General features: G+C 29.8%; 3 protein-coding genes across 3 annotated transcripts; all 3 read left to right on the top strand.

Annotated features, from left to right (window-relative positions):
• Positions 1-1,456: 1,456 nt before the first annotated feature.
• Positions 1,457-3,138, top strand: LOC130828384 (small heat shock protein, chloroplastic-like). Its single transcript, XM_057694348.1, has 2 exons — positions 1,457-1,883; positions 2,775-3,138. The coding sequence occupies exons 1-2, from the start codon at positions 1,595-1,597 to the stop codon at positions 3,092-3,094; spliced, it is 609 nt and encodes a 202-aa protein (XP_057550331.1). The 5' UTR covers positions 1,457-1,594; the 3' UTR covers positions 3,095-3,138.
• An 8,453-nt stretch (positions 3,139-11,591) lies between these two features.
• LOC130828385 (small heat shock protein, chloroplastic-like) lies at positions 11,592-14,198 on the top strand. Its single transcript, XM_057694349.1, has 2 exons — positions 11,592-11,950; positions 13,790-14,198. The coding sequence occupies exons 1-2, from the start codon at positions 11,704-11,706 to the stop codon at positions 14,098-14,100; spliced, it is 558 nt and encodes a 185-aa protein (XP_057550332.1). The 5' UTR covers positions 11,592-11,703; the 3' UTR covers positions 14,101-14,198.
• A 6,325-nt stretch (positions 14,199-20,523) lies between these two features.
• LOC130828386 (small heat shock protein, chloroplastic-like) lies at positions 20,524-21,933 on the top strand. Its single transcript, XM_057694351.1, has 2 exons — positions 20,524-20,901; positions 21,432-21,933. Exons 1-2 carry the CDS (start codon positions 20,661-20,663, stop codon positions 21,737-21,739), a joined length of 549 nt encoding a protein of 182 aa, XP_057550334.1. The 5' UTR covers positions 20,524-20,660; the 3' UTR covers positions 21,740-21,933.
• The last annotated feature ends 841 nt before the right edge of the window (positions 21,934-22,774 follow it).

Consider the following 22,774-nt stretch of genomic DNA (forward strand, 5'->3'; position numbering starts at 1 on the left):
TCATATAAGTGTATTGATCGAGTTCAACCCTCAAGTAGAAACCCACATAGTAATGGGCCTTTATCCAATGTATAGGCACATATGTGCTACATATATGAAGATGACGTCTCTACATAGAAGTCACCGTATTCAAAAAACCCAAATTACGAGCTAGGAAAATCTTGTAATTAACCTCATAGGGTTTCCAACAAAACATGAAATTTGTCTCTTGTTGTGCTGCCGTGAGTCATGCCAAAGCGAGAAACATTTTGGTGTGTCATGTCTCAATCGCCGCAAAGAATAAAGGGTCATATTGTGTTGTGTCGTGTCGGACTTTTTTAAATAGGGAAAGATAGCGATCTAAGTAGGATCGTAATGTTAGTAGGGTCTTACGATCTAACTTCATGAAAAGTTGAATGCTAGGATCAGAACACGGTTCCACGATCCTATAATTCACTATTTTTATTAATATATCTTTTACACCTCTTTCTCTAATTTCCTTTTGATCAAGCAACATATGTTTAAAAATATTCTATAATTAAAATTAAAAAATTTAAATTTTTAATTGATATAAAATTTCAAACTAATTATTGAATTCTTTTTCATTATATTAGCTAAACTTGAAATTAATGATTGTTTATGTCAATATTTTAAACCTATGAAATGAAAATTATGACTAATGACTAATACTTTTGCTTATCTAAATTTATTTGTAGGATTATTCTACTCGATCCTATCGAGCTAATTTTGTGCCTCTAATCGATTTTAAGTAGAATTTCAATCCTAATAACCTTGGTCAAATGAGTACTTGAGTATCACAAGCCCAATAAACCAACTACAACATGTGGAAAAAAATACGATATGATTGAAAAAGGGCTCAAAAAGGTCAATTTGGCAAAAGTGGTTATGGAAATAGGTGTTAGCGAGGGAAATTGCTATCAGCGGTTAGTTAGTAATCGTTTACAACATGTGGAAAAAAGTACGATATGATTAGAAAAGGGCTCAAAAAGGTCAATTTGGCAAAAGTGGTTATTGAAATAGGTGGTAACAAGGGAAATTGCTATTAGTGGTTAATTAGTAGTCGTTAGTGATAAACTAGTTGTTGAAATAGTAAAATATATTTTTTAAAAGTGAATTACTGAAAAAACTAATTCTATTGTATTGTACAAAACATCAGTATTGTGCTAAAATTTACCACTATATCAATGTTACTTATACTTATAATTTTTTTATCTTAACTCAAACTTAATTTGTAAAAGCTATCAAAGTCTTATATCAAATGTGTCTAAAGTCGGGATCATTTAAGAATAATCTATATTCAAAATTATTATGGATATAAAGATCTCCATGTGAATCTTTTTTGTAGGACAAGCCTCCCAAGTCCCAACGTTGCTTTGCTTTGAATCAAGAATATGAACATGTAAATAAAACATCTCCTAGCACAAAAAAAAAGTCACATAGGACTCAAACAAGACAAGAATATGACAATCAATTATCACTCTTTTATATAACAAGCTTAAAGGCAAGGCATCATCTTGTTGTAATCATGCATGAATAAACTCGTAATAGCTGATGCTTAATAGTAATTAAGCTCTATCAAATGTAATTCAACTCAATGGCTAGCAAGGCATTATCTTGTTCTTCAACTCTAGTTTCATGTAACCGGGCCTCTTTCGGGCAATTATTCAAAGGGTTGGGCCAACGTTCAAATTTGTTCTTAGCATCATCAAAGAAACCTTTTTCTTCTTTGGTTGTGAATGTTCAACAACAACATGGAGGTGGAAGGATGATTGATCCCCCAGGTTTTAAGTCTAGTGAACATTTCCATAAAATGGTTGAATCACTTGATTCTTCTCCTTATGATAAGTACTCCACTCCTTCAACTGCTAAGCTTTCTTACTTAGGTAAGACCGATTCCTTGGTTCAATTATATAGATATATATCTTGCATTCACGGGAAATTTAGGCCCATGCTTGCCTAGGCTATGACCCGAATTATTTAATTAAGAAATTGATTAATATTTAATTTGTGTAATATATATAAATTAAAACAACAACCATGTTGGTTAAACAAACATATAAAGGTGACTGTTTGACCTACCTTATCCTTGTAAATTAAATTCGTCTTGCTTGCACCCAGTTTCACTTGCATGATCTTACACAAAATAGTTGTATATAAGTGTATACTAGCTAATTGACACAAATTCAGCCTTTGGTTATATCTTTAAGGTCTATTATCATCATCATCATAATTGGATGAACTATATGTTATGTAAATGTAGCAATTTTACTCATATATATACAACCCATCATTATCATCTAGTTGAGTTATTCAAACCCCATCGGATCCTACCTTATAATAAGAGTAAGGGTCCCAATGTTTAAGACCCATTAAGAATGCAGGTCCAATAGAAAATTCAAGTTTTATCATCTCAAACATTAATAGAATATATAACATATCATGAGCCTTAATCATCAGTTTAAGATTTTGGATGAGTTAGTTCCTTAACATGATATCAGAGCAAGCTTGATAAGAGGTCACGAGTTCGAATCTCAATCACCCATTATTTCGTATGAGGGGCATATTAGGATATATAACATGCCAAGAAATCAATTCAACAAAAAGTTTAAACTAGTGGTTGAAGCTCCATAATATGTTATAACTGTAAATATAATCCTAGAACTAATCATCAATGTTTGAGATGATAAATTTTAAATTTTCTATTGGACTCGCATTCTTAATTTGGGAGGGTATACGCAACTTTACCTTTGTTAATGATAAAAGTGTAAATGCAGTGCGTACAACATGGAATACAAGTGAGGACGAGAACGAGATCAGCATGTCATTCGAAATGAGAGGGAAATACAAAGCAGAAAACATACGAGTTAGGGTTGCAGATGACATGCTTTTCATATGTGTAGATCAAGAAGGATTTGATTCAGATGGAAACAACATAAAAAGTAGTTGTTATGATAGTCAGATTCAATTGCCTTCAAACAGTAGGAAGGAAGATATTACTGCTGTTTTTAAAAACAGTGTGCTTTATATTTGTGTCCCTAAGATTACCAAATCTCATCATAAACTTGTGCATATTCCTGTCACTAATGTTTATTAATTAATCTTGTGCACTCTGGATTTGTAATGGAATATATGCCTGGTAACAAATAAATAATTTTTTTTTTGGAAAAATAGCTCAAGAAGTGGCTATAAATAGCTTACGACTACTGGTAGAAAAAAAGTCATTACCACAAGCTATACTTCCGCTCCGATTTGATTTGTAACGAAAAAAGTCACCCCCTACATATTGGGGTCCTCAAAGAACCGCATCATATAATATACCTAATTTATTTTATGCTTCGGTTTAAAATCAAAGTAGCAAATAAATGGCATATGCTGGTATTTAGTGTCGTTTTAGACATTTTGTAGGCCTTAGATAAAATAATAGATATGGGCCCTCCCTGTAAAAATAAATTATAATCTTTAATAAGTATTTGAAAAAGTAATAGTGACGAATCCCTTTAAACGGAAATAAATTATTTTTTTCAAGATTCATTTTCTTCATCCTTACATAAACATGATTTTTTTCTAAAAATGTATACTGTAAATTTATGGATTACACTGAAATTAAGCCCCATATCACTATGTATGTTGGGTCCTAAGCAGCGACACTCCTTGCCTACCCCAGGAATGGCCTTGGTGCTATTTCAAGTGGATTCCAACTCGAATATTTTTTTTTTTAATATTTTGGACAATTTTGATATTTATTAAAAAATCTTTAAATTCAAGTGGATTCCATTATATTAACTCCATTCTTCTAAACCTCCCTAATATATCGACAATTTTAATATTTATGGAAGATTCTGAACATGTTCAACATGTTCGACCGTACAAGGCTTCAAAAAATTAGGAGCTTCAATATTAAATTACTTAGTATATGTTAGGTGTTTTAAAAGACAAAATTTTTTTTTAAAATATCATAATTTTTAAAATATACAGGATCTTTATAAAATTTGTCATTTTTTACTCCGCCCCTGGCTTTGTCAACATATAGTTACGAATATGCAACATTCATTGTGTTTGCAAAGAATTCAGGTTAACAATAAGATGTCGCTTTGGCTGGTATGTTCGGCTCATGAACCGTCCAATTGTACAATAATTTCGTATGAGATACTCATCGGAGATGGTTATGGGACGGGTTTGGAGCGGATCTAGTTGATTCGAATCAGGACCCTTTTATTTTTATAGATTCAGACCCAGATTCAGATCCTAAGAGTCTAAAATTTTCAGACCCAGACCCAGACACTCGAAATCTGATGAATCTAGGGTTCTTAAGGTTCTTAATGGTTCTAAGAAAATCTCTTTAAAAATTACTTCGACGACGACCAATTAGGCAACAAATTCTGAATCAAGTTACAAAAACAAAGATTTGAAGAATAAATCATGAACAAAATATCAACTTAAAACAAAAACAAAGAATTGAAGAATAAATCATGAAGTGGGCTACTTGCTATAGGTGAGATTCATAAGAATTGAAGAATAAACCCTAGGACCAGGACCCGGATCCTTCAATTATATTTTAGATTTAGATCAGATCTGAATCCGATGAGTCTCAAAAATCAAGATACAAACCTTTAAAAAAGAGGCGGATCCAACAGAGTCTTAAAACCATGACCATTCCTAATCGTAATAGTCTATCAATCTGTCGATAACCTCCCCATAGGCTAAATCGCTACTAGCTTTTTGAAAAGCAATTTTGCATAATAGATTAATAGTAATACCATTAATTCAAGAAGTCAATACTGCAGGAATAAAATATAAATAAAATAATTTTTCCAGTTTTGTTCCAAGTCGACAGTATTTTTCGGAAAATTTTTTCCATTAAAGTGAAAATTATATAGTTAACTTGCAGCAATTTTATGAGAATAAACACCGACTTTTAATTTTAAATGGCTTTATCCTCTGAGATTTTTTTTAAAAAAGTATTATCATTATAAAAATTTAAGCACCATAAAAATTAAAAACATCATACATAAAAGTTACTCGGTTACTCCAAATAAACACTTCATTACTTACCATAAGAATCTTATTTCCTCCGTTTTCTAATTTTCTTATCTGGAATATTTTTCTTTAAGAAGTGAGAAATTTAACTAGGATTTTTGAGAGATCTACAAAAGATAAAATATATTCATATGAGATTTTTGTTAGATTCCTTTTAATTTATACTTATTATATATTTTTTAATAATTTTATTATAATATGTATTTAAAAATATTAAAATTTAAAAATTAATTTAAAACTTGTAAAAAAATAAATGGAGTATTAATTTTTACCTTATAAGCAATCCTTAAAAAATTATTCTCGTGGTATACCACATGACTCATGATGAGTCAATAATATAAGACTTTTTATGCACCCCTTAATTCACCACGGAATTGATGTCTTGCTACAAACCAAAGCAAAGGAAGTAGCTCGTTTGTTATGGTTGTTGAAATTTAAGTAATTATGTGAATAGTAAGAGAGGGAGAGGAGAAGAAATTTAGAAGATGAAAAGAAGATTATTTTATTCAATTGTATTTCATCAACTCTAATATAACATTAGTCCCCTTTTATACTACTAAGACTATCACAAACATCTATTTATAACTAATTACATTTTATTACCAAATATACTTATAACATACTTTCCCCCTTCAAGAGACTTGTCAAGTCTATGTTAAGAAATCTAAACAAAAATACAAGACAACTTTTAATTAAAACAAAACACTACAAAATATGCCTAAAAATAGTGAGAAATAAAGTAAGATCAATAATGATAATTTTTGATTTCATGCCAAATGAGTTCGAGCACCAGATTTGAAACTCATTATTAGTTGAATCTTCTTTGCCAATAAATGAGCAAGCAACATCATTTGCGTTGAAAATTGTGCTATAGTACTTCCATTTTCCCCGACACTTGCTTGAATTTTAAGAGTAAGATTGTGATTTTGAGACTCGGATTGTTGATAATAATCAAGTAACAAGGCATCTTTATTGTACTTATTCACCACTTCATGAATAAAACTAAAAACATGCATAGAAATCTTCCGTTTCTTGAATTTTAACAACCAAGGTGGGTCAAGCACTACTTTAGTATATTTAGCCCAAACTTTTGTCTTTTTCTTGTACATCTCATATCTTCTTATAACCTTCTTGGAGCTTGATTGTACTCTTGATAAAGTACCCCATTAATGAGTTTCTCTTAGCAGATTTTTAGTTTGGAGAATAGAACTTTCAAGTGAATAAACTTGAAAAATTTTTCCATATGTTCAAAATAAATTATCAGGTTCACATGCCACAAAACATTCATGATTTTTATCTAAATCATGTTCACTCATGTTATCAATCACACAATTAACCAAATCGCCATCCATATTAACAAAGCCTTTAGAGCCCAACTTACTTCTTGCACATGAATTCATATGATCAACATTTAAAGATTCTTGAGTATTAATTTTTAAATCACACGTTGCTAATTCTTGAATGGTATTTACTTCAATCATGCTATCGAACATCTCTAATGCAATCACATAAGCATTTCCTTCGTCATATACTACAATAAAACTCCAATTATCACTATTATGTTGGCAATTATGATCAAGAAACTGTTCATTACACCATTCACACAATCCTTTATCCCAACTATCAAAACATTCATCTTTCAAAAGTTTTTTAAAAGATTTCATAACCTTCTTTTGTTTGGCTTCTTCAAGTTGTGGGATAATTGGTTCTTCAAATCGTATGGTTTGCAAAACTCTTCACTCCTCATCTTTGCAACCACTAAAAGAAATCTCTAGTATGGGGAAAAACTCTAAGAACTCAAATGACCATGGCAACACCTTTTCACAAATAGGTTGTGTGCAATTTGATTGTAGTATTTAATGTCAAAAAATAAATGTTTCAATAGGATAAAGAAAGAAAAAGAATGGAAGAGAAATATTAGTGTCAAGGAAAGAATGGCTCTTGATACCAATATTAGGCTATTCTTGTGAATTTAAGAATAGTCCTATAGCAATGGGAGTTTAAAACTCAACAACTCATGTCTTTCGTTCAGTCAGACACAAACAGAAGAATAAGGAAGAAGAAAGAGTAAGGAAAGAGAGAAGAATAGAAGGGATTTGTATTATTATTCAATATCTTCAAACAATATCAATAGGACATCTTATATAGGCTAAGGAAAAATACAATCAATTTTCCCGCCAACTAACTAACTAACTGTCCAGCTAACAACTAACAAACATAACAATCTATTAACAACTTTTTAAACATATAAATGACAATATTGCCCCTTGTACTACAACATTACTCATAGGGAGTCATTTTAATAGATGTGTGGTAATGAGTATTGTACCAACATTAAGCTAGGGGCAACCATTTACACCAATCCTTTGATTCATTAACACATATGCACCTTAAATACATCTCAAGGTATCTCTTCAGTCTGGCCATCATTTTGGGGATGATAAGCAATGAAAAGAAAAATTGTGTACCATGTATGGAAACCAAGGCCTGCCAGAAATGGCTCATAAACACAGCATCCCTATCACTCAAACTACTTCTTGGCCATCCGTGAAGTTTGAAAACATTATCCAAATAACTCTGGGCCACTTGCACTGCAGTATATGGATGGGTGAGAGGAATGAAATGGGCGTATTTACTTAACCTTTCTACTACTACGATGATAGTATCCCTATGCATGGATTTAGGTAATCCTGTAATAAAATCCATAGAGACATTCTTCCACACCTCTTCTGGGATATCTAGGGGCTGTAACAACCTTGGAGAGGCAATGGGCTCATATTTTGCAGCTTGACAAACCACACATTCCCTTACAAATTGCTTGATATCCTTGTTCATCCCTTTCCAATAAAATCGCCTTTTAACTCTCATTGTTGTTCCATCTCTACCTGAATGTCCTGCCTCTGGGCTTGAATGATGCCATTCAATTATAGATTTCCTGAAAGGACTGACAGGACCAACCACCAATCTATCTTTCCTTCTTAATTACCCATTAAGCAAAGTATAATGATGTACATGTCCCCCAGTACTCAGTGTTTGGATGATAGTCAAAAAGAAACATGAGCATGATAGCTAGCTTTAATTTGGGCATCTAGGTCTGAAGTGACTAAGGAAAGGGCCAATAACAAGATTTCTGAACCTTGGACCCTAGAAACAGCATCAGTTGCCTTATTTTCAGTACCACACTTATATTGTATTTCATAGTCAAATCTCATAAGCTTTGAAAGCCAAAACTGCTGGAATGGGGTGGAGATCTAACAGCAAAGACTAAGGCAAGAAGCTCTTCTCATAGACAGACAAGAGTTGCCACTTTGGTCCCAAAGACCTGTTAATGTAAGCAATAGGGTGAGACTCCTGCATAAGGACTGCATTAATCCCTACTTTGGAAGCATCTGTCTCAACCACAAAGACTTTTGAAAAATCTGGAATAGCCAAAACAGCTGCTGACACTAGGGCCCTTTTAAGATCAGTAAAGGCTTGTTCAGCTGACAACTAACAAACATAACAATCTGTGAACAACTTTTTAAACATATAAAATGATAATATTGCCCCTTCTACTACAACATTCGTTACCATCTTTAGTACCAAAAGAAACAAGTTGTAACATAAATTTAAATAGAGATATTTTTATGAGATACAGTCTTTTAGTGAAAAGTATATCTTAAATAAGGAGCACATATTTTTATAATATGTATTATATGGACTATTTAACCATAAATATATGTGATTATCTCTCGATAAGACTGTCACATAGAACAATATGAAATTAAAATACGAAGTTGTTATAATGTAAGCATCTAATACAAAATGTTTTTGATGGAATATTCAAGGTCTAGTCATATTTGTATGTGGTTAGTAGCTTTTCTATTGGGCTAATAATAACGCAAAATAATTTACAACTTCTAGATCCTTGATTGCGCACTCTACAAGCAGAAACATATTCGTATCTAATACAACAAAAAAAATTACTTATATATATAAAATGGGTATGAATGGTTTTAATAGAAGTTACATATTTTTTCATGTAAAACTTAAAAGGGTAGATTCAATTTTATTTTTTTTAATTGGTGAAATTGCATCATAAGTAATAATAAGCAACCCAAAAAACTTACAAATCAATATCAATATTATATATAAAATCTATAAAGACTATTAATGAAGAAATAGGACTGACACGTGTCAAACTCTCAACGAAAATTTTCCGCTCATTTTTATATTGACATGGCAGGTGAATTTGCAGTGAAAATTATTTTCTAATATAGTACAATTTAATGTGCATAAGAAGATTTGGTAAGCATAAGAAGATTTGGTAAGCAGTATTATTTCAGAAGTATTTACCTTGGTAAAAGAGAATAACTTCTTGATATGCAAAATAAAGCATGACTAAATTTATAAATCAGTATTATTTTCCAATATTATTTCCAAAATAAAACAGAATAATATCTTGATATAGCAAAATTATTTTTCAAGTTTATTAATCAACTGTAGAATAATTATATCTTCATAATTATACTGATATGCAAATTCATGTACTTGCTACTTATCTACTTCATATTCCTATTTGCTTAAAAAAAATTATTTTTATTTAATATTTAGGTACTTTCACCTATAAATAATTTTTTTAAAAAATAATTATACCAATGGTAATATTTTTCCAAGATCTTTAAAATAAGATGAAATTTGTAATATTTTTGACTCTTTTTAAAAATATTCAAAAAATCATTCAATTATTCAAAAAAATTAAGCTTTATTATTAAAATTAAATTTATATTATTTTATTAAAAACTTTAAAGTAAATTTATTTATAAAAATATTGTATAAGATCTTACTTGACTAAGTTTTAGCTAAAAGAGGTCAAAGAGTGAATTGTTGTCCGTTGAACAACCAATCGACAAGAATAAAGTGACATAGTCTGAGAACTGAGATAAAATGATATGAATTTGCATCTCACTTCATAATTTCACTGACATGCAATTGCAAATTACTTGGCTACTTTCCATTTGCTTAAAAAAAGGTAGTTTTATTTAAAATAGATAATATTAAATAAAAATTATACAAACGATCTTTTCTTTCAAGATCTTTAAAATGAGACCAACTTTTTTTTTTTTTACACTTTAAAAAAGTTGAAAAAATCTTTCAATTATTCAAATAAAAAAATAATTAAGCTTTATTAGAATATATCATTTATAATTTTTTTCAAAAATTGTGAATTAATTGTAATTATTTAATTGTCATAACAAACTTAAGTTATTCATAATATATTTTGTTTTACCATTTATTATTTTCATAATTTTATTGAAAAGATATTTTAAATATTCATTTTATATATATATATATATATATATATATATATATATATATATATATATATATATATATATATATATATATATATATATATATATATATATATATATATATATATATATATAAAATCTTTAAAATATCAACAAATAACTTTTTTTATAATCCTAAAAAAAAATTTCCAATCTGCATACATAGCACAGTATTTATCTAGTATAAAATAAAATTATCATACTGTATATGATGATTGAATAGTTGAATCAAATAATCTTAAAACATGTTATGAAAAGATCAATTAAATGTAGAATATGAGATATTGTTGTTTCATTCGATTTAATGATAGAATATTATTATTTTTCTTATACACAACCAAATACATGCATTTTCGGTTGTCGTTATACTTTATCATTGAATCGGATGAAATACCAATATCTCATACTCTTCATTTAATTGTTTTCATTATAATGGATTTAATGATTCGTGTTCTATTTTTTTTTTATTTTGAGATTAATGATATGTGTTCTATTGTTAAACAAAACTTCACCGAATTGTACAGATATAAATTATAAAATTGATAAAATATAACACATATGATCAATATTGAAACAGTCAAAAGAATAAGAAAGACACATTGATGATTGGCGTTTTTTATAAGTTAATTTTAGTGAAACTTTTATATTTTAAATATAGATTTTATTGCACGTACGAGTATATTTCTAAAAGTTTATAGATTCATTGGAGGACATATCGATTGAAGGTTTTTCCTTATATTTTGTGATAAAAGTTTGTTTCTCACAGCTTACAAAAGATTATCTCTTGCTCTTCTCTCCCTCTTCCCTATAGAGGATTCACAATTGACTAAAAATTCAAAATCATGAGTTATTATCGAGTGTTTTCCCCTTTTCTAGACCCGTTTCATTCATTTTTTAGTTTGAAAATATATTTTTTGGACCTTAAGAAATTCAGGGCCCTAAGCAATTGTCCGCTTTGCACATATTAATCAACTATAACACCTTTTCGTTATGGAGATTCAATAACCTACCTTTGCATTTAAAAAAAAAAAAAATCATCCGCAAACATCATTGATTCTTAACTTCTCTTCACCTTATTTTAATTACATTTATACTTTGATTGCAAATTGGTGTGATTCTTTTTGTTTGGAGAAGTCTCATTACTTTAATTTTGATAGCAATGAAGAGAATATATATGACAAATTAAGCTTCTCACAACAAAAAGCATACACACACAAGACAGTTCAGTACTTCAAGAAGTTACTATAAATAGCTGCTAATATGAAAGACAATATTGACTTGCAATTTTTCATAAATTAAATTTATTTTAGTGAAATTACTATTTTCTTAAATAATGGCAAGCATTAATGTATTGACATCAGCTGCATCAACTCTGGTATCGAACAACCGGGCCTTAACCAGCCCATTCACAGCTGGATCCAGCCCAATTTCTGTGTTGACCCAAACACCATCAATGAAGACCTCTTCTACAAGGCCTTCTTTTGTGGTGAAAGCCCAACAGGCCGGCCCAAATAAAATTGATCCCCTAACAGTAGATCGCTACAACAAAAAGGTTGCCATCCTTGAGACCAATCCTTACGGTAAATACTTCTTTTATTTTCAAGTTAAAATTCTCTAGTTCGTTTTATGGAGACATATTTATAAAATGAATATTTTAACGTCTAAATTGATAATTGTAAATTCAAAATAAATGTATTTAACATCAAAACATTAACAGATGAAATCTCAATAGTTGAATTTTTATTTATTAAATTTTGAAATATAATAATCTTTTTGTTGTAGGAACTTTTCTTGTTTTTCCTCGAGTTGAGGAACTCTTTGGCCGCGCTCTCCTTTTTGGGTATGAGTTGCCGTCATCCTTCCCTCTCCAAACCATGCTCATGGTTTTGATATACGTTATTAACCATTAAAAACTATCAACAATAATATTAAACATATTAATTAATAATGTTAATAAATACTCCTTCCAACTTAAAGCAAATAAGCAATCATCTCATTTGATTCATTGACATTATTTATCAATAACTATTAATTTGTATTTTATTTTTAATCTATATATCAAAATATAATCAAGAGAGATCTTGCTTGATTCATCTCAATGTCAAGTTTATTAACATTAATTTTTAAATTTTAAATTATTTCAATTAGAAATATTTTCGATTGAATTAATTAGTGCATTGCATAAATGTAAACATCAAATAAGACAATTAATATGAATTGGAAAGAGTAACATTATTGGATTTTAAAGTCAACAACTACTATTAGCTTGTCTTGTGTGAGACTATCTAACCATGAGATGAGTCCAAATAATTAATTCAGTTCTCTAATTAATCACTTTAAAACTATAATGGTCACTTTAATAGACTACATGTAAATGGTAAAGACCGTCTTTCCCCCCATTTCATGCATGTCTCAATATCTATTTATTCATGTTTCATAAAATTATATACTTTCTCTGATCCTTTTTGTTTGTCCATTTATTTTTTGCACGTATTTCAAAGCAAATTTTAAGACTCAATATCCCTAAGTACAAATCTTAAAAAATTGTAAAAATTATATATTAAAATTCTTTGCATTAAGATGAATCTAACAAGATCTCACATAAATATATTTTTTCTTTAATATATACTTTAAAAATTATACTCACTCCTATTCGTTTTACTTGTCCCATTTAGTTTTTCAACATTATTTATCAATCAATCTTATTATGTGATTTGTTCTTAATCTATAAGTTACAACATAGTTATGTAGGATCTTGTTTAATTCTTCTTATTGTAAATTTTATTAATATCAACTGTTTATAATTTTTAGTCAAGCACAATTAGAGATATTTAAAATTGAAAAAGTGCATTGGCAAATGTGCCAAAACCAAATGAGACAAATAAGGCGAATAGCACGGAGTATTTAAATTTCTCCCTCGTAAAGTGGAAAAACTTAAAGTGCACAAACAAAAAGGAACGGAGGGAGTACTAAAATTCTTTACATCAAACCGAAACTTAACATAAATATATATAAATACACTAATTTTTAAATGAGACGGCCTCACGGTGAGACCATCTCTATTGGGCTGGTCTAATATACATTTTTTATCTTAAAATGATCACTTATTACGTTAAAGTGATCACTTATAATTTTATTATAAGTACTTTTTATAGTCTTAAAATGATTACTTATAACCTTAAAACGATTACTTATGATCTTAAAGTAATCAATTGAAGAAATGGGCTATTACATGGATCTGTCTCATAATGAGACGGTTTCGTACAAGACGAGGTGATATAAATATAATTTACTCTTATGTATGTGTGAAAATCCATGTTTAAATTTCTCACACTTAATTATATGAAATATTCAAATATGTAATCAATAAAATGAAGCGGAGGAATGTATATATGTAATGATGAATTGCATGGATGCAGTGCGGACACCATGGAACACAGAAGAAGATGAAAAAGAGATAAGAATGTGGTTTGACATGCCTGGACTCGCAGCAGACAACATTGAAGTTGATATTGTGGATGATTTTTTAGTCATCAAAGGAGATGGTGGTATCGATGCTTTTGGAAACAAGATCCACAGTCCTTACGATTCTCGTCTTCAATTGCCTTTTAACTCTTGGAAGGAAGAAGTTACTGCTGTTTTTAAGAATGGTGTTCTTTATGTTACTGTTCCTAAGATCCTTAAAAATCCACACAAAATGATTCATATTCCTGTTCGTAACGTCGTTTAATTATAATACAATAATAATAATAATAATAATAATAATAATAATAATAATAATATATACCTCTATATAATCCTAAGAGGCTAAGACCTTTCATATTTTAGTACCTAAATAAAAAGAAGCTCTTGATTACTATATTCATTTAATTTGCATGTTGTAACAATTTACATGTACTACTAAATTAAATTATATATATGATATGATTTGATTGTTTGTTAGAATTTTATTCTAAAAGACGACTTTTTTGAGAGACCATTTTTAGTTCAATGGTTTATTATTTATTTTTTAAAATATTTAAGTATGCATTAATAATAATGTAACTAGACATTTAAGAAGTTGAAAATAGACATTAATAATACGGTAAGTAAGCATTAATTATAATATAAGTAGACATTAATAATACGATAAGTAAGCATTAGTCTTTAATGAGTTGGGTTTGAAATACGTCTCTCAAGACACTAACTATTTATTTTATGAATAATATTAAGTGATGCATATGTATATCGTTGGAATTAGGTATTTGATATTGTCGTGTTGATATGTTATTAAATACTCCTATTATATTACTCCCTCCTATTCACCTTAAGAGTCTCATTTGACTTTTCACGGATTTTAAGGAGAGTCAAAAGTGGGACCCTAAGGGTAGGAAAGAGAGTGATATAATGGGTTTTTAATATAAGGGAGGAAAATTAGTATGTGTAATGAAGGGTATAATTGAAAATAGGATAAAGTTACTAAGGGCATAAAAGTCAAAAACCCATACCAAAAATAAAAATGGGACAATTAAGGTGACTTGACCATAAAAGAAAATGAGACACATAAGCTGAATAGGAGGGAGTATTATATTAAATTATAGCAGTTGGGTCTGATCCTCTAGGTTGCAATTAGTACGAGCAGAGGTTGTCCAGTAAGTTTTGGAATTCATATGTCAATTTATTAAAAAACTCTTAGAATTTAAGAAAAAAATACTAGACAATGATAAAATTCCTCTATTTATTAAAATATGAATATTTGATTTTTTATTACTTAATTACTCTTATGTAAAATAATATACATATGTTCGTGATAATTAAAATAATAAATCAAATAAATATAAAGTTAGATTTTTAAAGCCCCATTAATAATAGGGCCCTATATTATAGACCATTTTGCACATGGACGTTGGATGGTCATGAGATACTGAGATCCAAGTGATCATTAGGTGGAGCCGTGGAGGAATGAAGGAAGGTTTTCTAACAAAAGACTAAACAACCAACCACTATATTAAAGGAAAATTTAATTATTTAAGAGAGGACTTTTGGCTTTTTACTATATCAATAGGAGCAAAAAAAAGTTAAACTAACGTACTCTAGGTATATATACTCTAACGAACTATTTTGGTGATTCTTCTTCAAGTTATCATATAATTACAAAGGGCCTCACGTCTTAGAATTACTCTAATTCATAGTTATCAGAATCTCGATTTTAATTTACGATTCTAGGATCTTACGATTTAAAAATGGGCAATCGATTCGGATCATAGGTAGGATCTTAATCTGGTAGAATCGTGCGATCCTACTTAGCTCAAAAATTTAGGTGATAGAATAATAACACGATTCTAAAATCCTACGATTTTACGATCTGATCCTATATTGGGTAGTTTCAATCGTAAAATATTTTCATATAATACAGATTTCACTTACATATAAATATATAATAAAATAATTATATTAATACCTTTATAAAATTTAAGTTTTTTTTAATTTGCAGTTTAAAAATGACTATTAAAAGCATTTTTTGTTCAAAACTTAATAGATAAAGTCAAATAAGTTTTTACTTACACCTTAAACTTAAATAGAGAACAAATATAAATAATAATCAGTAATTCAAAGCACATTGATGCACATTTGTAGGATCACACGATCCAACGATTCCATTCTACCGATTTCAATCTTACCTCCTCAATAATCCTAAGTAAAATCCCGATCCTAAAAACCTTGCTCTAATTAGCCCATGGAAATTAAATTTTATTAACCTATGTGTAAATTACCTACTTTGTAGAAGTTATATATAAACATCAAAAGAGGATTTCTTGGATCCTTTCCCATGCTAGATCTGTTTTTTGCATGATGGATACCCTCAGTTGATGTGTGCTCATTATAGTGAACAAAGGAGTCATCAGAAGGACCTCAATACACATATCTAGCACTTTGACTGAATCCACAATTAATTAGATTACGTTGCAGGAACATTTATATACTAATTAACCTTTATATAAAAAATTAAAATATATAATGATCTAGATCGATTTGGATTTTTGACGGTGTAAAAGAATGGCGCATCAAAATATAACGCGTCATATGAAGAATAAGTATAATTCATCACAATTTAAATGTCATACCCATAAAAATAAAAATAAATAAAAATAAAAAGTTCTCTTTGGATCCATGACATCGTCTTCAATATACTTATATGCATATGATCACTAAAGACAAACAATCGTTTAAAGACATGAAAGTACTTGTGTGACTGCACTCATTGTATACGTCAATCCCTAAGGCCTCCTACGCCATGAATGGACTTTGTGATCCATATACAGTCAACTAGATTTGTATTGCTAACTTTACATATATGTGACAAAAAATAATACTCCATTGTCTCATTTATCTTATGCACTTTATTCAATGTATTTATTCAATTCTTAATATATCTAATTATGTATAATTAAAAATTATAAAAAATTAATATAAATAAACTTTACATTAAAACGAATCAAATAAATCTCACATGACTATATTTTAACTTATAGATTAATAATAAAATACAATTTAAAAGTGATAGATAAATAGTGTCCCAAAAATAAATAGGACACCTAAGATAAATAGGAGGGAATATTTTAATTTCCATATATTTTAGCTTGATTTAAGAAATTATAACTGTGCTAAACTTGTAACGCTAGTGACATTATTATAATGAGGCATTAACAATCGTATGTGATTTTAAAATCTAAACAAAGAATAGTTCAAATTGAAAGTAAAACAAACTTAATTTGATATCTTAATTAAAAATAAAACTAACCATAAAACGTGAAATCAAGTCAAATAAGATTTGAAAATTAATCAAATTAATCAAACTTATATGAAATGGCAAATAAAATATCGAGGACTATTTTGTTGCTAAACAAAATCAAATTGAAAGGAAAACAAACTTAATAGATTACAAAAACAATTTTAAACCTTAGTAAGTATAACCTAAAATAAAATATTAATCAAACTTATTCTTAATTGAAGCTAATTAAATCTGATAACAATAATAAATGCGAAATTTAAAAATAAATTTTATATGACTTGATCTTCAACCGAGCCAAACTCGACTTATAGCCAAACCCAACCCATCTCTTCATTTTGAGTCAGTTTTATATGGCATTGATGCACATTCGGTATATGTAAGAAGTTAATTACTTATGATTCATAATGATGGTGAGTTTTTGTATTTAACGACAATCTCTAACAACTCGTAGCGACAAATTAAGAATGAAAAGTATTAAATATCTGATTATCGACTCGATTGCTAATTAAATGACAAGTTTAAATTCTACCGCAAAGTAAATTAATTTTTGTATATTGAGTTCATAATTTTAGCTGTGAATTTGAATTTTGTCAATTCGTTGTTGGTGAAAAACTATTTTTCATCACTAAATGACGGTCAGAATTTTCTTTTTATTATTTGAGTTCATCTAATTCCAATTTAGACCTTACGATTCACCAACTTGAGCCTCAATCAAAATAAAATTATTATTGGAATATTTTACAGGAAGATTTCACATCACTAAAATAGTAAGTTGTGAACTGTCACATAATGCTTGGTGAGTAATCTTCTTAGTAGAATGTGATTTTGGAAAAAAATGGACCACTTCAAGTGTATACAAGTCAACATTTATTACCCGTGAGTTTTTAGGCCTGAGTCCACGGGTGCCCATGGGTGTATCCATATGAGTGAGCCTATAAAATAATTATGTGACGAATTATCACGGCCTAACAATTACAACCAACACCAACACAAAAAATAACCATATGCATTATGCACTCCTCTGATTAACCCATCTAATTAAAATGTTTGGAATAGGGGTAACCTATAAACTCGAATTGAGTCTCAGCTAGGGGTGTTTAATGGGTCGAATAAGGTTCGATGGCCGAACTTAAGTAAATATGGGTGGGGTCGAATAAGGGCTCTTTAAATTTAATATGGGCTTTAAATGGGTTGGGGTTTGAAAACCCGATCCGGCCCAACCCGACCCATTTTCATTACTGAAAAATTATTTTAATCCCCATTTATCAATTTATAACAATTAAATTATCATTTATGATAATTAAATTGAAAAAATATTAATAATGCTCATTGACATTGTCATTTATAATATTTAAATATTACATTATATAAAGCCCCATTTCCGACCCTAATTAAGCCCTTTTATAGCCCGTTTCATTTTAATTATGGTAGAGCCCGTTTTAGGCCCGGCCCATTTTCAGCCTGGTCTTTACAAAGCTTTTCTAAAAACGGGCCAGATAAGGACTCAATATGGAGGCCAAACCCATTAAACACCCTAAGTCTCGACTAGGGGTGTTCAACGGGCCGGGTCCCCGTTTTTAGTCCTTATCCAACCCGTGTTTAGAAGGGTTATATAACGGTGGGGCTCAAAACAAGCTTTATAATTATTAAAATATAGCGAATTGCAAAAAGGCTTAAAGAGAATTCGAAACGGGCCTCTGTAAATTTAAGATGAGCTTTAGCAGTGTACTAACATTTGTCTAGAATACCACACTGCCTGAGTAAATACGACATACAGACAGACATTGCTTTGCTTAAAACCCTTTTAAATTTGATGAATACAATTTGTTGGGCCCACATACAAATTGACATTCCTTTTGTTCAATATCCAAGAAGGAAACTCCAGTTATAAATCTCCATTAATGATGTGTATTAGTTGATATATTAGTTTTGATAAATTAGATGATTTTTTCACTGTTATTATTTGTTAGTATATGACTTTGATGTGTATTAGTCAACATTATGCTGTTAATTTTTTTATATCGCAATTTATGATTCTTAGGATAAAAATCAATTCCTAATTGCATAAAAAAAATTCTATTACTTCCCATAAAATTTGAAGAAATAAGATAAACGGTGCGGGGTGGATCAAGGCTCGATGGGCTCGGCCTGTTTTAAGCCCGTTTCTATTTTGTATGGCCCGACATGATCCGGCCCGTTTCTACTATAGATCGATCCGGCCCGTTGCACAAGTTTAGTGAAAAAATGAAATTGATAAGATAAATTATTAAAAAAAGCACAAAATAAGACAAAAATCAACTTATTTCTAAAAATAAGTATCTAATTTCCAAATTTAGTGTTTGATTCTGTTCGTAGTGCTTAATTTTTTAAAAAGGCGCGAACAGGGATGTTGACTTTTTTAACCCTGTTCGCAGTCACTAACAGGCCCATTATGCTCAATGGTGTTCGCAGTTAGTAATTGCAAACATGGTCAAAAAAGTCAACAGCCCTGTTTGCAGTTAATAACTGCGAATAGCTTCTTTGCCTTTTTAATAACTTATCCACCTATTCGCATTTACTAACTGCGAACAGAACCAATTTGGAAATTAAACACTTATTTTTAGAAATAAGTTGATTTTCGTTTTATTCCATGTTTTTTTTAATAATTTATCTTATATATTTCAATAATTCAAGTTTAGTCTCGACTAACCCAAATCCCACTTATGGGCTAACCCGCTACCCGTGCCTTGCCGTACACCCAAAGGATCAAATCCACAATACGCTACTCCTGCCAGCCCTCACTTGCACACTCTTTATTAAAGTACATCTTATATTCTTATTGTATTATGATCATGATTCACGGCAGTAGATATTATGCATCTTTTCATTCAAACTTGAAATAGTATATATTCCATTCTCTTTATTTACTCCACCAATTATTCCAAAAAATGAAAATCTTAGCAGCATATAATGTAAATCTCAAATTTTACATTCGTAAAATAAGCAAGTGTTAGACAAATATATAAGTGATAATTCAACTCCAAATTAGTAAGAGACATTTAAAAAAGGTATTTAAAACAAATTTGTACAGGCTCAGTCCAAAGCAGACAGCATCATATCACAAATTGTCAGATGAGACAGTCTCTCAGTGAGACCATTTTTATTGAGTTGGTTCAATGTACACTTTTTATCTTAATTAATAACTTATAACCTTAAAGTAATCGCTTATAACCTTAAATTGATCACTTATAATTTTAAAATGATCAATTAGAAAAATAAGTGAATTATATGGGTTTATCACATCAGTTATTTTGCTTTGATTTGAGTAAAGTATTTCAAAATATTAGGAAATTATGAGGCTTCTTCTATCAAAAAGAAAGATGCACAGAGAAAAGACATAACTCAGCAAGTAACCAAAGTTCATCTATAACTATAAATAAGCTCCAAATATATGAATAAACATACAACTTACCAATTGTTTACAATTGTTTTTGTAAATTATATATTCTAAGTAATTAAGGTATACCAACTTATCTTCAATGGCAAGCATTAATGCAATGGCATGCTCTGCTTCGACTTTGGTGTCAAACAACAAGATGCTCGGCAGCCCTGCCCAGCTCGGGCTTAGGCTGGGCATGACTCCGTCATTGAAGACCTCTTCTTCAAGGTCTTCCGGCCTGATGGTGAAAGCTCAACAGGCCGGAAGTCCAAGGAAAATTGACCCTGTGGCAGCTGAACAATTTCACAAGAAGGTTGCCCTTCTTGAAACTTCTCCATATGGTACGTATAATCTTATTATCTTTTTTAAAATTCAATCAAAAATTTTAGCTAATGGTTGAAGCCATATGATATGTCATGTATTTTTGTCATGACCCCTGGGCCTCATTATAGCTAGTGTTAAATTTCCCACCTAAAATAAGAGCGTATAAGGCGTTTAAAATAGACATGACGACCTAATATTTACCTGATCTTGTAACTGAATCTGATTTGACCCAACCTTAAAATGGATTTATAATTATGTAAAAAAATCAATACAGTCACAAACCCGATTCTAAACGATCCAAAACACTTGATCCGTAATCGCCTAATGACCCGAATGAACACCTATAAGCACACGTAATCATTTTAGCTCTAATACCAAATCAAGAAACCAAGTTCTAAGATATGTTATATACTCAATAAACGTTAGATACATTAAATCTCAACCACTTATTGTGAATTTTCACCCCGCCCTACAATGATCATGAACCATTTCCAATCGATTTCCAACATGCTTAACTAACTAGTAACTTCCCATTGATTCCCTGCAGTACGAACTCCATGGAACACGAATGAAGATGAACACGAGATCAGGATGTGGTTTGACATGCCAGGACTAGCAGCTGAAAACATCGATGTGAACGTGGTGGATGACTTGCTAGTGATCAAAGGAGACGGAGGTGTTGATGCATTTGGAAACAAGATATTTAGCCCATATGATAGTAGGGTTCAACTTCCTCTAAACTCATGGAAGGAAGAGATCACGGCTGTGTTCAAGAATGGTGTTCTTTACATAACTGTGCCTAAGATTACCAAATTTGAGCACAAAGTCATTCATATCCCAGTTAGATCAGTCTAAATATCATTCATATAATTACTTATATTGCTATGAAATGTCTCCTGTACTGTGTAGGAGACTAATTGGTTCTAAATGTGTGCTTTTTAAGAGCTTTTCTGTATACTTATACTTTCCTTTGGATTATGTCTAAGTTGTATGATGTTGTACTATTTGAAGTTGATTTCTATATAATACAATAAGACTTTATGTGCTTATATATCGAGGTGGTTTTGGCATTTAACATATATGGAATTGTGATTTTAGAATAATTAGCAGTGTTCTTAATTTTATAAAATATTTTTATAAATAGTTGACTTATCTGACTAACTTAAAAATCAATAAAAATAGTCAACGTTATCAGTCGATCAAACAAGTTTAAAAAAGCCATCAGCCAATAAACAATTATCATAACTAAATTAAGTAGTCATTTATAGTATACAAAGTACTCATTAAGGGATTTGAAGAATATAAGATGTGAATTTAATTTATTGTCAAATTAGGTTAAAAAATAATCAAGTCAAGCAGTAGACAATATTCATATTGGCGTTAAGTATTTTACTTAAAATAAATGATGGGAGATATGAATCTATCAACTTTTATTTCATTGGCTTTGTTACATAATTAAAGAACCAACTCGATTAAAACTTTAGGTGGATAGTTGAAGTCTCCGCGCCCTATTTGATCACAGTTTTGATTCCAAGTATCAACTAACACATCTAGACAAATTTTTTTATAAATAATTCAAATTTATTGGAATCCTTAATAAATGCAAGTACTACTAAAACCTGAATTGTCTTTGTTACAAAGACATACTTACGAGATAATAAATTTGTTCTTAACTTGTGTGTGTGTCAATATTCATAACATGAATAAATATGGAGATATATCTGTAATTATATTCATAAAGCATTTAGTTTTAGAAATTTCTTCGAGAAGTACACAGTTATTTAATTAGAATATCTCAAACTGACCATAATGTCATGTATATCATTACAAATGTCAAATAGTATCCTACATTCTTAGTATCCATCCAAAGGTGTATTAAAAATTGATAAA

The sequence above is a fragment of the Amaranthus tricolor genome, chromosome 12, assembly GCF_026212465.1.
Source record: "Amaranthus tricolor cultivar Red isolate AtriRed21 chromosome 12, ASM2621246v1, whole genome shotgun sequence".
In the NCBI taxonomy this organism is placed as follows: Eukaryota; Viridiplantae; Streptophyta; class Magnoliopsida; order Caryophyllales; family Amaranthaceae; genus Amaranthus; species Amaranthus tricolor.

Bases quoted from the DNA above. Each gene is read 5' to 3' on its own strand.
- LOC130828385 (XM_057694349.1), top strand. From the start codon at position 11,704: ATGGCAAGCATTAATGTATTGACATCAGCTGCATCAACTCTGGTATCG. The intron at 11,951-13,789 runs GTAAATACTTCT...GCATGGATGCAG, and splicing joins CCTTGAGACCAATCCTTACG to TGCGGACACCATGGAACACA.
- LOC130828384 (XM_057694348.1), top strand. From the start codon at position 1,595: ATGGCTAGCAAGGCATTATCTTGTTCTTCAACTCTAGTTTCATGTAAC. The intron at 1,884-2,774 runs GTAAGACCGATT...GTGTAAATGCAG, and splicing joins TGCTAAGCTTTCTTACTTAG to TGCGTACAACATGGAATACA.
- LOC130828386 (XM_057694351.1), top strand. From the start codon at position 20,661: ATGGCAAGCATTAATGCAATGGCATGCTCTGCTTCGACTTTGGTGTCA. The intron at 20,902-21,431 runs GTACGTATAATC...GATTCCCTGCAG, and splicing joins TCTTGAAACTTCTCCATATG to TACGAACTCCATGGAACACG.